The 16300-nt window shown below is 41.7% G+C and overlaps 1 protein-coding gene across 1 annotated transcript in view; it reads right to left on the bottom strand.

Moving 5' to 3' along the window:
- wdtc1 (WD and tetratricopeptide repeats 1) overlaps positions 1-16300 on the bottom strand; it is a 72582-nt gene that overhangs the window by 35427 nt on the left and 20855 nt on the right. Inside the window, exons 8-10 of the mRNA XM_063033811.1 lie at positions 13649-13743; positions 11208-11311; positions 8315-8387 (exon numbers count right to left, since the gene is read on the bottom strand). Of these exons, the coding sequence (XP_062889881.1) occupies positions 8315-8387; positions 11208-11311; positions 13649-13743 (272 nt within the window). The remainder of the gene's footprint in view (positions 1-8314; positions 8388-11207; positions 11312-13648; positions 13744-16300) is intronic.

Below are 16300 nucleotides of genomic sequence, written 5' to 3'. Positions count from 1 at the left end.
AAAAAGGGGAAAAAATAAAAAATATATTAAATAAATAAATAAGGGATGGGGTGTGAAGGGGAGGAGGGGCATTAATGGAAGTTAAACAAGTCAATGTTCATGCCATTAGGTTGGAGGCTACCCAGATGGAATATAAGGTGTTGTTCCTCCAACCTGAGAGTGGCTTCGTCTTGACAGTAGAGGAGGGTGTGGATAGACATATCAGAATGGGAATGGGATGTGGATTTAAAATGTGTGGCCACTGGGACACACGTGGGTTCAATGTCCATTTAAGAATCATATGGCAGGGGGAAAGAAGCTGTTCCTGAATCACTGAGTGTGTGCTGTTCTTGGACTATAGTTCAGCATTCAACACCATAGTTCCATCCAGGCTCGACAATAAGCTCAGAGACCTCGGCTTTGGCCCTGCCTTGTGCAGTTGGATCCTGGACTACTTGCCAGATCGCCAGTAGGTTGTAAGAGTGGGCTTCCTCACCTCTAACCCTCTGACTCTCAACACAGGAGCCCCTCAGGACTGCATACTGAGTCTCCTCCTTTACTCCCTGTATACCCATGACTGTATCGCCACTCACCGCTCCAATCTGCTAATTAAATTTGCCGACGACACTACATTGATTGGCCTTTGTCTCAAACAATAACAAGGTGGCCTACAGGGAAGAAGTCATATTTCTGACACAGTGGTGTCAAGAAAACAACCTCTCCCTCAATGTCGCAAAAATAAAGGCGCTGGTTGTGCATTACAGGAGGAATGGAGAAGGGATCACCCCTCTTGACATCAATGGATCTGGGGTTGAGAGGGTAAACAGCTTCAAGTTCCTCGGCATCCACACCACTGAGGACCTCATGTGGTCTGTACACACCAGCTGTGTGGTGAAAAAGCTAACGGTTGAGGAAGTTTGGTATGGGCCTCCAAATCCTAAGAACTTCCTACAGGGGCACAATTAAGAGCATCCTGACTGGCTGCATCACTGCCTGGTATGGGAACGATAACTCCCTTAATCGCAGGACTCTGCAGAGAGTGGTGTGGACAGCTCAATACATCTGTAATTGTGAACTTCCCATGATTCAGGACATTTACAAGGACAAGTGTGTAAAAAGGGCCCGTAGGATCATTGGGGACCCAAGCCATCCCAACCACAATCTATTCCAGCTGCTACCATCCCAGAAGCGGTACCGCAGCATAAAAGCCAGGACCAACAGGCTCTCGGACAGCTTCTGCCAACAAGCCATCACACTGAAGAACTCATGCTGACTTGAATGTACTCTATATTACACTGAATGTTCTATTTATTATAAATTACTATGATTGCACATTTAGATGGAGATGTAACATAAAGATTTTTACTCCTCATGTCTGTGAAGGATGTAAGAAATAAAGTCAATTCAATTCAGTCAGGCTTCCCAATGGTAACAATGAGGACAGTGCATGTCATGGGTGATGGGAGCTCTTAACAATTGCTTTCTCAGGCACCATTCCTTGAAGATGTCTTGGATACTATGGAGGCTGATACCCAATATGGAGCTGACTAATTTTACGACTTTCTGTAGCTTCTTTTAGTCCTGTGCAGCAGCACCCCCACCCCACTTCCCCATACCAGACAGTGATGCAGCCTGTCAGAATGCTGTAAGTGGTAGATCTATAGAAGTTTGAGTGTTTTGGATGACAAACCAAATTTCTTCAAACTCCTGATGAAATATAGCTGCTGTCTTGCCTTCTTTAAAGCTGCATCAATATGTTACGTCTTGTCTAGGTCCTCAGACGATACTGACACCCAGGAACTTGAAATTGCTCATTCTCTCCATTTCTGATCCCTCCATGAGGATTGGTTAGTGTCCGCTTATCTTACCCTTCCTGAAGTCCACAGTCAGTTCTATCGTCTTACTGACATTGAGTGCAAGGTCGTTGCTGTGACACCACTCCACTAGCTGGTATTCCTGTACGCCCTCTTGTCTCCATCTGAGACTTTACTAACAATGGTTGTATCATCAGCAAACTTATTAATGGCATTTGAGCTCTACCTAGCCACACAGTCATGGGTATAGAGGGAGTAGAGCGGTGGGCTAAGCTCACAGCCCTGAGGTGTACCAGTGTTGATCGTCAGCAAGGAGTAGAAATGATCACCAATCCACACAGATTGTGGTCTTCTGGTTAGGAAGTTGAGGATCCAATTGCAGAGGGAGGTACAGAGCCCAGTTCAGCAACTTATCGTGGGAATGATAGTGCTAAAGGCTGAGCTAAAGTCAATGAACAGCAACCTGATACAGGTGTTTGTATTGTCCAGGTGTTCTAAGGCTGTGTGAAGAGCATTGAGATTGCATCTTCCATAGAATCATTAGGAGGGAGAAGATGAAATACGAAAGCAAGCTACCAAACAATAATCAAGATGGACTGAAAAATCTTTTTCAAGTATATTAAAGAGAGATGAGAGTAGATATAGGACTGCTGGAAGATGGGGCCAGAGAAGTAATAACGTGGGACAAGGAGATGGCACTCCGGTGGTGATGTCTGTTATTTGTCAAGTAGGGTGCTGTGCACAATCCTGATTTGGTGGAGATGGACGTGAGAGCACGGAGGAACATCTGGTGAAACTTCTGAAATGCCTGCTTCGCTGCTGCTGCTCCTGTGTGGTCCAGAACCTCTGGAGGGGAAGGCCCCGAGTCCTCGGCCGTGCTTGTTGCTTGGCAGCCGGGGCGGAGTCGAAGCGCTCGGCAGAGGATGGTGCTTGGAGAGGCTGTGTCGGAGGGGCTGGTCGGAGGCTCAAAGTTTTCGGACGGACTCAGAGTCCGCTGTGGTCGGATGCTTCCAATGGTGCTGCATCAGCAAGTTCACGGCGCTTAGAGGCTCATGGCAGGGAGAGTTTCTCCCTTCTACCGTCTGCGTGAGATGATGAACCTATCGGGACTTTGAAACTTTTTTTTTTACCGTGCCCATAGTCTGCTCTTTATCAAATTATGGTATTGCCTTGCACTGTTTTAACTATATGTTATAATTATGTGGTTTGGTCAGTTTTAGTCTTGGTTTGTCCTGTGTTTTCTTGTGATATCATTCTGGAGGAACATTGTATCATTTTTTAATGCATGCATTTCTATATGACAATAAACGAGGACTGAGTGTCCTCATAATCTAATCTAATCTAATCTAAAGGTTAACTGCAGGTTGAGTCCGTGGTGATGAAGGCAAATGCAATGTTAGCATTCATTTCAAAAGCTCTAGAATACAAGAGCAAGGATGTGATGCTGAGGCTTTATAAGGCACTGGTGAGTCCTCACCTTGAGTATTGTGAACAATTTTGAGCTCCTTATCTAAGAAACGATGTGCTGGCATTGGAGAGGGTTCAAAGAGGTTCACAATGATGATTCCGAGAATGAAAAGGCTATCACATGAGGAATGTTTGATGGCTCTGGGCCTGTACTCATTGGAATTTAGTAGGATGAGGGGGGATCTCATTGAAACCTTTTGAAAGTTGAAAGGCTTAGAGAGAGTAGATGTGGAAAGAATGTTTCCCATGGTGGGGGAGGACAAGAGGGCACAGCCTTGGGATAGAGAGGCATCTATTTAAAGCAGAGATGCGAAGAAGTTTCTTTAGCTAGGAGAGTGGTGAACTTGTGGAATGTGTTACCACAGGCAGCCATGGATGCCTGGTTGTTGGGTGCATTTAAGGCGGAGATTGATAGGTTCTTGATTGGCCACAGCATCAAAGGTTATGGGGAGAAGGCCGTGGGGTGGGGCTGAGGAGCCATGATTGAATGGCGGAGTAGACTTGATGGGCCAAATGACCTATTTCTGCTCCTATGTCTTATGGCAAACTGCAGTGGGTCCAGGTCCTTGTTGAGGCAATGGTTCATTCTAGCCATGACCAACCTTTCAAAGTATTTCATCACCGTAGATGTGAGTGCTACTGGGTGACAGTCATCAAGGCAGCTCACACTGCTATTTCAGGCACTGGTATAATTGTTGCCTTTTTGAAGCAGGTGGGAACTTCTGACCGTAGCAGTGAGAGATTGAAAATGTCCTTGAATACTCCCACCAGTTGGTTAGCACAGGTTTTCAGAGCCTTACCAGGTAATCCATTGGGGTCTGCTGCCTTGCGAGGGTTCATGCTCTTTAAAGACAGTTTAACATCGGCCTCCAAGACAGAGGTCGCAGGGTCACCTGGTACAGCAGGGATCTTTTCCCTTTCGAAGCTGGCATAGAAAGCATTGAGCTCATCTGGTAGTGAAGCATCACTGCCATTCATGCTATTGGGTTTCGTTTTGTAGGAAGTACTGGCCTGCAAACAATGACCTGCATCTGAGATTGCGTCCAATCTTGCTCGGAAACGTTTTTGCGCTCTTAAAATAGTTCTCCATGTCGTACCTGGTTTTCTTGTACAGACCTGGGTACCCAGACTTAAATGCCACAAATCTAGCCCTCAGCAGATGACCAGCCTCCTGGTTCATCCACAGCTTTTGGTTTGGGAATGTACAGCAAGTTTTTATAGACACACACTTATCTACACAGGTTTTAATTAAATCAGTACCAACTGCGGCATACTCATCCAGATTCGAAGATGAATCCCTGAACACAGTCCAGTTCACCCATTCAAAGCAGTCCTGTAAGCGCTCCTGTGCTTCCCTTGTCCATGCCTTTTTGGTCCTTACTACTGGTGCTGCAGTTTTCAGTCTCTGCCTATACTCAGGGATTCCGAAGTGACGGCGTGGAATAGCACGGTAGGTCTTCCTGATGGTGGTGTAACAGTGGTCCAGTGTGTTGCTTCCTCTGGTACTACAAGTGATTTGTTGATGGTAATTATTTAGTGATCTTTTCAAGCTGGCCTGGTTAAAATCCCCCAAAACAATGGTGAAGGTAATCAGGGTGTGCTGTTTCACACATGTTGATCTCATTGCTCAGATCATTTAGAGCCTGCTTGACATGGAATGTACACAGCTACCAAAATAATCGCTGAAATCTCCTGTGGCAGGCAAAATGGACTGCACTTAACTGAGAGATATTCTTGGTCTGGTGAGCAGAACTGGGACAACACTGATACATTTGTGCACCAAGGAGTTGATCATGAGGTATAAACCTCCATTTCTGCTTTTGAGAGACTCGACAGTCCTATCCTGACGGTCCATAGTGAACCTGTCAATCTGAATTGCTGCGTCCAGTACAGAAGGGGTTAACCAGGATTCCGTAAAACTAAGGACACAAGTGGTCCTAATGGCCCTCTGATACAGCAACTTAGCTCTGAGATCTTAAATTTTATTTACTAGAGACTGTACGTCCGCCAGCATGATAGTCAGTACTGGGAGTTGAAAACCCCATTTTCTTAAATGCACCTGTATCCCTGATCGGCAGCCACGTTTCCATTGAGGAATCTGACGAGAAGTACGGCCACAATCAGCATTGTTTCCGTTGGTTTTAAGCAGCCATAGACTGTTCAATTGCACTGCAACTGTACAAACCGTGGAAGCAGTTGTGATTGTTGGCTGTATCAGGCTGAAACGGGAATACTGAACTGCATCCATCGAGCCACTAAACTAAATTGAACTATCTGAAACATTTGAACTCTTAAACAACAAAAACTAATTGATAAAATAACTGGGAATCCCTTCGTTTATCTGAGACACCATGATGCTTTATTGTGACAGGAGACTGTTGCTAAATATTTACTAACTAGCATCAATTGAGTGCACTTGTGTGATCGTTATACACTACACGGTACTCAGAGCAAACAGTTTTTAAGATAGTGCCCGCTGCTTGTGTGTTTGCGTTGAAAAAGTAGTGATTTTTGTCACTGATAGTTGGTGAGAAATAAGCAGTAAGACAATTCGGAACTGTTTTGCTCACTGCTGTTTCAAGCATTCAGGCCTGAAGATGCCAGAAATGACCAGGAGTGAAAATAAAACGATTTTACTACTTCAACAAGTTAGAAACTACAAAGAATTTGAAGGTATCGACAATCATCTTGATTGTTAAGATGAAATTAAAGATTTGGAGGTTGTAATCGTTGAAAGGATTATATGAAGGCAGTCCGTTATTTAAGACCATAGACCATAAGATATAGGAAAAGAAGCAGGCCATTCGGCCCATCGAGTCTGCTCCACCATTCAATCATGGGCTGATCCAATTCTTCCAGTCATCCCCACTCCCCTGCCTTCTCTCCATACCCTTTGATGCCCTGGCTAATCAAGAAACTCTCTCTGTCTGCCTTAAATGTACCCAATGACTTGGCCTCCACAGCGGCTCATGGCAACAAATTCCACAGACTTACCAGCCTCTGACTAAAGTAACTTCTCTGCATCTCTGTTCTAAATGGACGTCCTTCAATCTTGAAGTTGTGTCCTCTTGTCCTAGACTCCCCTACCATAGGAAATAACTTTGCCATACCTAATCTGTTCAGGCCTTTTAACATTCGGAATGTTTCAATGAAATCCCAGCTCATTCTCCTGAACTTCAGGGAATTCAGCCCAAGAGCTGCCAGACGTTCCTCATATGGTAACCCTTTCATTCCTGGTATCATTATTGTGAATCTTCTCTGAACCCTCTCCAATGTCAGTATATCCCTTCTAAAATAAGGAGCCCAAAACTGCACACAATACTCTAGGTGTGGTCTCACGAGTGCCTTATAGAGCCTCAACATCACATCCCTTCTATTATATTCTATACCTCTAGAAATAATGCCAACATTACATTCCCCTTATTCACCACTGACTCAATTTGGAGGTTAACCTTTAGGGTATCCTGCACAAGGACTCCCAAGTCCCTTTGCATCTCTGCATTTTGAATTCTCTCCCCATCTAAATAATAGTCTGCTCGTTCATTTCTTCCACCAAAGTGCATGACCATACACTTTCCAACATTGTATTTCATTTGCCACTTCGTTGCCCATTCCCCTAAACTATCTAAGTCTCTCTGCAGGCTCTCTGTTTCCTCAACACTACCCACTCCTCCACTTATCTTTGTATCATCGGCAAATTTAGCCACAAATCCATTAAGCCCACAGTCCAAATCATTGACATACATTGTAAAAAGCAGCGGCCCCAGCACCGACCCCCGTGGAATTCCACTGGTAACCGGCAGCCAGCCAGAATAGGATCCCTTTATTCCCACTCTCTGCCGATCAGCCAATGCTCCACCCATGCTAGTAACTCCCCTGTAATTCCATGGGCTCTTATCTTGCTAAGCAGCCTCATGTGCGGCACCTTATCAAAGCCCTTCTGAAAATCCAAGTACACCGCGTCTACTGCATCTCCTTTGTCTACCCTGCTTGTGATTTCCTCAAAAAATTGTAGTATTGCCCTTCTGACATGCCTTTTCTATCTCCTCCTGTAATTTGTCTAGGTTTCTGTACTGATTTTTAAAATTTACAGTCAATCACAAGAACACGATTAATCATTAGCTTTATAGTACTAGAATAGTATTGATAGTGTTCTAATTTGCTCTGTATTCATTTAAATATGTAATTTGTTACTCAGTTATCTGTAGCTTGCCTTTTTTTAAAAAAAAACTTTTTAGCTATTTTCATGAAACTTCGGTAAATTACAACCAAATTGTACTGGTGCCGATATATCCCAATAAACCAGAAGGCACTGTATTTCAAAATGTAATGAATTACAAAGTTACTGGTCACATTGAGTTGCCCTTAAATGGGATCTGAAAGGATGGGATTCTAATTGGTCGCTCTGCTCTTTATTATAATTTCTGAAATTTTAAAATCATATATAGTTCAGTGCAAAAAAATGCTGGGCATAGTTCTGAAAAAACCCCGAAATATTATAACTATAAAGTCAGCTACTCCAACACTAAATAGTTTAAAAGACAACCGCTCTTCCAATATGCAAGCAATGCAAGTTACCCAACCGACAGTGATCAGCATTACCACTTGCTTCCAGAGTCCTACAATTCTGAGAATCTATACATTGCAATATGGATTTCAAACAAAAAACAACTTATTTATCCAGAATTAAAAAGTTAATTGTCACAGTAAATCCTTATACTGAAAGTCTGCTTCACAGATTCATCATTCTGAGAAAAATACACAACAGTTCAGTTATATCAGATTACTCCCAGTAGTCCTGCCATTTTAGATTTAAAGTACACAATACTGCAGGCACTTACTATTACTACAGCAGGGGATTGCAAACAAATCTACACAAACCACTATTGCAGCCACAGAAAAAATCCTACCAACCATCAAACTCAGAGTCCTACACTGCACAATAAATACCATGATAGGAATTCAGCTATGCACACAGGGAGCTAAAGTCAGCTATTACTATGATACACAATCTCTTTATCTACTACTGAAATTACACTTAAGAGGTAACTTACCATTAGAGTGGCACTTCTTGGGTAGCAAAAATGTGTAGGGCTTTTGCTTGTTTGTTAGATCGAACAAATAAACCTGCAAACAGAAGACATTCATTTGCCGTGAATTATCCTTTGTATCATATTTCTAAAACCTAACCAGCTGTGAGCAGTCAAACACAAAATCAACTATATTATCATGTTTCAACAGAACTCCATAAGCAGACTGACGATGAAGAACAGGATTATGGGTTGGAATGGATAACCTCTTTAGTTATAACTAGACTGGGCAAGCAAAGGAAAATACGATAACAAATGGCATACCATAAAATCAATCGAATTAAAGGTTGAACTTTAACACACACAGCAAGCATTAGCTAAATATGTTTTTGTGTCCAGTAACACTTCTGCTACAAACCAACAAAGATCACAGTTGTTAATTAAAATACACAGAATCAAAGTTGTATGGTACAGAAACTGGTCTATACTGACTGAGGGTGCCATCTAAGTGCATCCCATTTACCCGTGTTTGACCTACATCCCTCCTTTCCTATACATATGGCTATCCAAATGTATTTTAAATGCTGTTAATATACCCACCTCAACCACTCTCTCTATCTGTGGCGGTACTGCACCATTAAGCTGGGTGCCAACTGCCGCAAAACAAGACGGAGAAGAAGAAGAAGGTCATTCTATATACTGACCACTCTCTAGGTAACAAAAAATGTCCCTTAAGGTTCCTAATACATCTGTCTCTTCACCTCAAACTTCTTGTTCTTGATTCCACAAACCATGGAAAAAGGCTGAGTGCATATGCTCTATCTAGGCCCCTCATGAATTTTTACACCTCTGTATGATTTGGGCGAATCATACATCCCCTTCACTTCAATGAATAAAGTTCCAACTTTCTCAACCTTTCCTCATGACTCAATCCCTTGAGTCCCAGCAACATTCTCATAAATTATTTCCGCACTCTTTCCAGATTAATAGCATTTTTCCTATAGCACAGGGGTTCCCACCTTTTTAATGCTACGGACCAATACCATTAAGCAATGGGTCAATAGACCCCAGCATGGGAATCCCTGCTATAGCAGGACGACTAAAACTGCACACAATATTCCAAATGTAGCCACATTAACATGTCATAGAACAACATTCCAGCTTTATGAAGACCAGCAAACCAAAAGACTTCCCTATTAGGACATCACCTATATTGCTTTCAAGGAACCATGTACTTGTACTCATAGGTCTCTCTATTCTACAACACTCCCCGGGGTCCTACTGTTCACTGTGAAAATCCTGTGCTCATTTGTACTCATATGGTCTCTCTTTTCTACAACACTCCCTGGGGTCCTATCATTCACTGTGAAAATCCTGTGCTCATTTGTACTCATAGGGTCTCTCTTTTTTACAACACTCCCTGGGGTCCTACCGTTCACTGTGAAAATCCTGTGCTCATTTGTACTCACAGGATCTCTCTGTTCTACAACATTCCCTGGGGCCCTACCGTTCACTGTGAAAATTCTGAGTTCATTTGCTTTCAAGTGCAACAACTCACATATATCTGAACTAAATTCCATTTGCCATTCCTCGGTCCACCTATACAGATGTCTCTGTAAATCCTGATAACGATCATCACTGTTTATAACACCACCTATTTCTGTAAAGGCAATCGAAAAGGAGCAGAAGGATTGAAAGAGTGTTTTCTTCCTTCCAGTGATTTCTGCTATTGGTCAAAACATTGCTGCATCAACATAATCCTGCAGCAATCATTGTGACATTTCCATTTCAATTTCTTCCCAAGTATAACTCATCAACAGTATACGGTTTGCCATGTGTTTAGTTAGTGCCTTTAGTTAGCGTTCAGTTCAAACTTGGAAAAAAGAGCTATATTTCCAAGACGAGATGAGAGTTCTTGACAGCCAGAATTTTGAGATAAATTCTGCATTAGTTGAAGTTATTCCTACACGGATGAAGATGGCTCTCAATGGAGGTTAATTATCTTAGCTCAGGATATTGCTGGAGGAGTTCTTCAGGACAGGATTCTAATGAAGGCAATCTTGCTCTTCTTCATAATGACTTTCCTTCTATCATTTGAAGAATGAAGAGGCATCTCATTGAAACCTATTGAATATTGAAAGGCCTAGATGTAGAGAGGATGTTTCCTATACTGGGGAAGTCTGTTATCAGAGGGCACAGCCTCAGAACAGATATGTGGAGGAATTTCTTTAGGCAGAGAGTGGTGAATCTGTGGATTTCATTGACAGAGATGGCCATGGAGGCCAAGTCATTGGGTATATTTAAAGCAGAAGTTGAAAGGTTCTTGATTAGTCAGGGCACCAAAGGTTATGGTGAGAAGGCAGGAGAACACGGTTGAGAGGGATAATAAATCAGCCATGATGGAATGGCAGAGCAGACGCAATGGGGCGAATGGCCTAATTCTGCTCCTGTGTCTTGTTGGTCTTAATGAAATACAAATCTTGAGGCCACTGTGCAAAATTTTAAAAAATCTCCCATCTTAAAATTTTGCTAATCCTCTCATTATCACAGCATGGATTTGGCTGGAGGTGATGCAAACACACTCTTTTCTAGACAATTTCCCTGGGCATTGTATTTTCCAACCCACTATCTTCGAACAAACAGAGTCTGAATATGTGCTGAGGGACAGCCCGTGCTTCCGGCACCAACAGAGCATTGCCACAACTTATTAACTCTAAAATGTATGACTTTGGAATGTGGGGCGAAACCCAAGTGCCTGGAAGAAACCCACACGGTCACCAGGGTTACACACAAACTTCTTACAGTGGTGGGAATTGAACCCTCATTGCTGATTGCTGTAATAATATTATGTTAAACGTTTTGCAACTGTGCTGGGGTGCCTTTTGACAAAGGAATGATGAGTTGCACTTTTTCCTACCTGCTCCCCTCCCATGTTGACCAAGAGCTCAGTTCCATCAGGATTGAAGGCCACGTAAGTGGCCACAAGCACACGAAGACGGTTATTATAATCTGGGAGATGACCTGAAGGAAAAACGGAGGAACTAGACAGACGATTCACAAAACAGTTAAGCAACTCATTCTGTAGTTCGACAGTCTTATTTAGGCCTCAATTTTCCAGTGATAGAAAACTAATGAACTATATAGGATCACTGGCTTTACTTAAGGTTCATGCACAATTTACTAGTTTTCGATTAGGGATAAATACAACCAAACCTAGAACCACACTGAATTTGCAGGCAATATTGCACCAATAGCTGCTCTCCAGCATTTACTAAAAGTGACTGGAATATTCAGATACCCATTCAAAGTAAGGTGACAGCTAAACAATCCCTTAACCAGCAGATTTACATGCTACAATTAAAATTTGATGGAAGCATCTTTACAGATGCATAGCTCGCGTATGTAATAATCCAGGAAATTAATGCTGAATTGATAGGTTGTCATCAAAAACCTTGGCAAACTTTGATAGATGTGTGGTGGAAATTATGCATTATGGTCTGATATGGAAACACGAATGCCTCTGAGCAGAAAATCCTACAAAAGGTAGTGGATTCAGCCCAGTGCTTCACGGGTAAAACCTTCCCAGCCATTCAGCACATCTGCATGAAATATTACCATAGAAAAGCAGTATCCGTTATCAAAGTTCCTTATCACCTAGATCATGCTCTTCCTTTGCTGCTGCCATCAGGCAGAAGGTACAAGAGCCTCAGGACTCACAACACCAGGTTCAAGAACAGTTACTACCCCTCAATCATCAGGCTCTTGAACAAAAGGGGATAACTACACTCATTAGAGGACCCTTTTATTTTGTTACTTCATGATAGTTATTTATTGCTATTTATTTATGTCTGCAATTGCACAGCTTGTTTTTCATCGATCCTGTTTACAGTTACTGTTCTATAGATTTGCTAAGTATGCCGCAGAAGAAACCTCATGGTCGTATGTGGCCACATGCAGTGTTGTATGTACTCTGGCAATAAATTTTACTTTGAAATTTGAGGTTGGTTGGGAATTTTTATTTTCAAGTCAGGATTCATATGTTGAATATCTCCCATTTCTCCCCTTACAGATATTATTAACAGATTCATCAATAATATCCCCCGCCCATTCACAATTACAGTCTGCATCAGGAGTGATGCTCAATCCCAGCAACTTGTTCTTAAAATGCCATATGAAAGAATATATCAACTAAATCTCTACCACTTTACTACTCTCTATTTCTTTAACTATCTTGAAACTTACTGGCTTTTGACTATGATATGCAGGAACAACTTGAAGGCAGAAAGTCATGGATTCTGAAAGGTGTCAGTTATTGAGACAAACACTTTTTCTGCTGGCTTATACTAGGTTTTAGGAAACTCCTTGCATCCCCAATGAAGAAAGGCACAAGACATTCTATATCGCTGTTATGAAGAAAATATAATTTCTCAATATCCTATTCTTCACCTCAAGGACAGATTAGTGTTCCCACTATCACTTGCCTTGGTTTCATTTTTGGGTTGGAATTTCCTAATAAAAATCTCTAGGACCATCAGGTACACACCAAATATTAATAGTGTCCACCACACCAGGTGAAGTTACACTTCACTTGCAAGTCCGTTTGGGCCATTTACTGTATTTTGTGTTCCTGGTATGGTGTCCTCCACATTGGTGAGATCCAATGTTAATTGGGGAACTGCTTCATTGAGCACCAATGCTCCATCTATCTGCTACAAAATGTGTGATTTCCTGGTGGCCACCCATTTCAATTTGACTTCCATTTCCCAATCTGAGATGTCAGTCCATGGCGTCCTCTACTACTACTCAGGTTGGAGGTTCAACACTTCATGTTCTGCCTGGTGGTCTCCAACCTGATGGCATTTCTCCCCCCTCCTCCTCATCCCTTCTTCCATTCCCTATTCTGGCTCCCCTCTTACACCTTCTCTTCTCCTCACCAGGCCATCATCTCCCTCTGGTGCCCCTCCTTCTTCCCTTTCTCCCATGGTCTACCATCCTCTATCAGATTCCTTCTTCTTCAATCTTTTACCTCTTCCACCTATCACTTCCCAGCTTCTTACTTCGGCACCCTTACCTCACTCACCCACCTACCTTCCCCCTCACTTGCTTTCACTTATCACCCGCCAACTTGAATGCCTTCCTCTCTCCCCCACCCCCTCATTGTCTTTTTCCTTCTTCCCCTCATTCTGAAGAAGGGTCTCAGTCCAACACATCAATTGTTCATCCCCTACATAGGCATTACCTGACCTGCTCAGTTCCTCCAGATTTCCAGCATCTACAGAATCTCTTGTTGCAAAGATTATTATATATTTTTAGGTCTGTCAAATATAAATTTTGGAAATATTAAAAGTGTATGCATACCTGCTACATAATACTGAACAGCTCCATCTGGCACAGATTTGTACCTGTCACAGAATGTATGCACTCCAGGCACTGAGCTTTGCTTTACTGCTTTTCTACAAACAGAAACAAAGAAAACTTATAATCAACACCAGTTGGAGACTGAAGAACAAACAAACGTTGCAATCAGATGTAAAAATATCCATTCACCCATCCACTAGTGGAAAGAAATTACTTCTATACCAAACGATTCTTTGAGTGAATCTCTACTTAAACTCTTGATGATAACCACTGTGGTAGAATCCATGGAACCAGTGCCAGAGAGTCCAAAGTGCAATCCTGACTTCCAATGCTGTCTATGTGGAGTCTGCACTTTCTCCATGATCGCCTGAAGAACTCCTCCATCAAAGGGCTACAAGAAGGCAGCTCACTACCATCTTCTGAAGGACATTAGGAATGAGCAATGAACACTGCCTTGCTTATGCTCCTCAGAGAATGAATACGTTAAGGTTCAAAGATACAATTTAATGTCAGAGAAATGCATACAGCATACATCCTGAAATCCTGAAATTTCTGAGTAAAAAATAAGCAATTTACTTCTTGAGATACTGGGCGGATAATGCTAGCCTAATCACAGAACAATTTAAAATGACCAATTACCTACTGACGTTATGTCTTTAGACTGTGGAAGGAAACCCATGCGGTCACGCGGAGAACATACAAACTCCTTACAGGCAGTGGCGGGAATTGAACACGGGTCACCTGTATTGTAGAGCGTTGAGCTAACCACTATACTATTATGCTGCCCCTAGCACCTAATTAAAAAATAATTTAACTATATTATGTCCATCTTTGTTATCTCTTGTAGAGATTTCAAAGTCAAAGTCAAAATAAATTTATTATCTAAACATATGTCATCATATACGACCCTGATTCATTTTCTTGCAAGCATTTACAGGAAAATAAATACAATAGAATTTATGAAAAACTTTTCATAAACAAAGACTGATGAAGAACTAATGTGCAAAAGAAGACAAATTGTGCAACTAAATAAGTAAATAATTAATACTGAGAACATGAATTTCAGAGGAAGTGAGTCTGTAGGTTGTGGAATCAGTTTAAAGTTGAGGTGAGTAAATTTATCCATACCGGTTCAGGAATCTGATGGTTGATAAATGTTCCTGAACCTGGTGGTGTGGGACCCAAGGCTCCTGTATCTCCCGCCCAATGGTAGTAACACAAAGAGAGAATAGCCTGGATGGTGGGGGTTCTTGATGATGGATGCTGCTTTCTTGTGGCAGTGCTCCTTGTAAATGTGCTCAATGGTGGAGAAGGCTTTGTCTGTGACAGACTGGGCTGTATTCAAAAGGCTTAGCCAAAAAATATATTAGGAGTGTAGTAAAATCTCCAAGCCTACTTTAGTTAAATGCTTGCTTATGCTAAACACAAAAATATCTGAACAGTGCCTGTTTTAATGATCATATAGACAGAATGAACCAGCATAACTGCTATGCACCAACAGTGATACTGTGGGACTCTAGTGTGACTTATCTAATCCAATGAATATAACTAAGGGAATTAAATAATGACTAATAACCATTAACTAAAAAGGGATTATTAAAGTCAAAGGATTCTTGCATTAGTACAGAACCAGACTTTTTAAGTGATAACAGGTGTGTCAGATAAGAGCCCAGGAGGAATGCCTCCTCCCTAGCTTGTTATTAGTTCACTATCTGATATAATAGACAAGTGATATCTGAACAAGTTAGTCCTGGGAATTTACATACAGGAGATAATAGGGTTCCCAGAAATGTGGGGTAAATTAGCCGGGGTCCATTTTGCATCCTGTTGAAGTTGAACAGCTGAAATTGATGTAATTAACAGCAGGCATGCCAGTTCACCATTCCCTAAAACATGGTATGAAAAGAATGGGCTTTTGTTGGAGATGTACAAGAATCAGAATAAGATTTAATATCACCAGCATATGTCGTGAAATTTGTAAACTTTATGGCAGCAGTCCATGATAAATAAATATAGAGGGAAAAAACTGAGTTACATTGAGTATATATAAAAATGTCTATTAAATAGTTGTTAAAATAAATAGTGCAAAATAACAGAAATAAACAAGTAGTGAGGTTGTATTCATGGGTCCAATGTCCATTTGGAAATTGATGGCAGAGGAGAAGAAGCTGTTGCAGAATCGCCGAGTGTGAGCCTTCAAGCTTCTTTACTTTCTTCCGGACGGTAACAAGACATTAAAAAAACAACTAAGAAAAAAAGAGCTTGAAATCAAACATTTGACTGAAATCAGATAGAACTAGTAAGCTGAGGAAATCATCGTTCATAATTTCCAAACTCTTCCTTTCAACATCAAGCACATAATAAATTGTAAATGTTCCACAGTGTTGTTGATCAATTATGGGCAAAATGCACCCTTCAGCAAATTATGCCACAATAGCACAATCATGCACCCTAATTATGGGCCTATCTGTGAGGATGACAATCTGCTCAAACATGATGCGCAGCTCCAGTGATGTAACGTGCTACCACTTTCATTCTACACTTACCACTGTAACAAAGATGTAAAATTGCAGCTTGTTCCCTAGAACCAAAGTATAGCAAAACAGGTTCTACAAAAAGGGTTCTGCCACGAGATGAAGGAAAGAGGAGTCA

The sequence above is a fragment of the Mobula hypostoma genome, chromosome 26 (assembly GCF_963921235.1).
Source record: "Mobula hypostoma chromosome 26, sMobHyp1.1, whole genome shotgun sequence".
NCBI lineage: Eukaryota > Metazoa > Chordata > Chondrichthyes > Myliobatiformes > Myliobatidae > Mobula > Mobula hypostoma.
The sequence above is the reverse complement of the archived record's forward strand: the minus strand, read 5'-3'. Positions and strand labels throughout refer to the sequence as shown.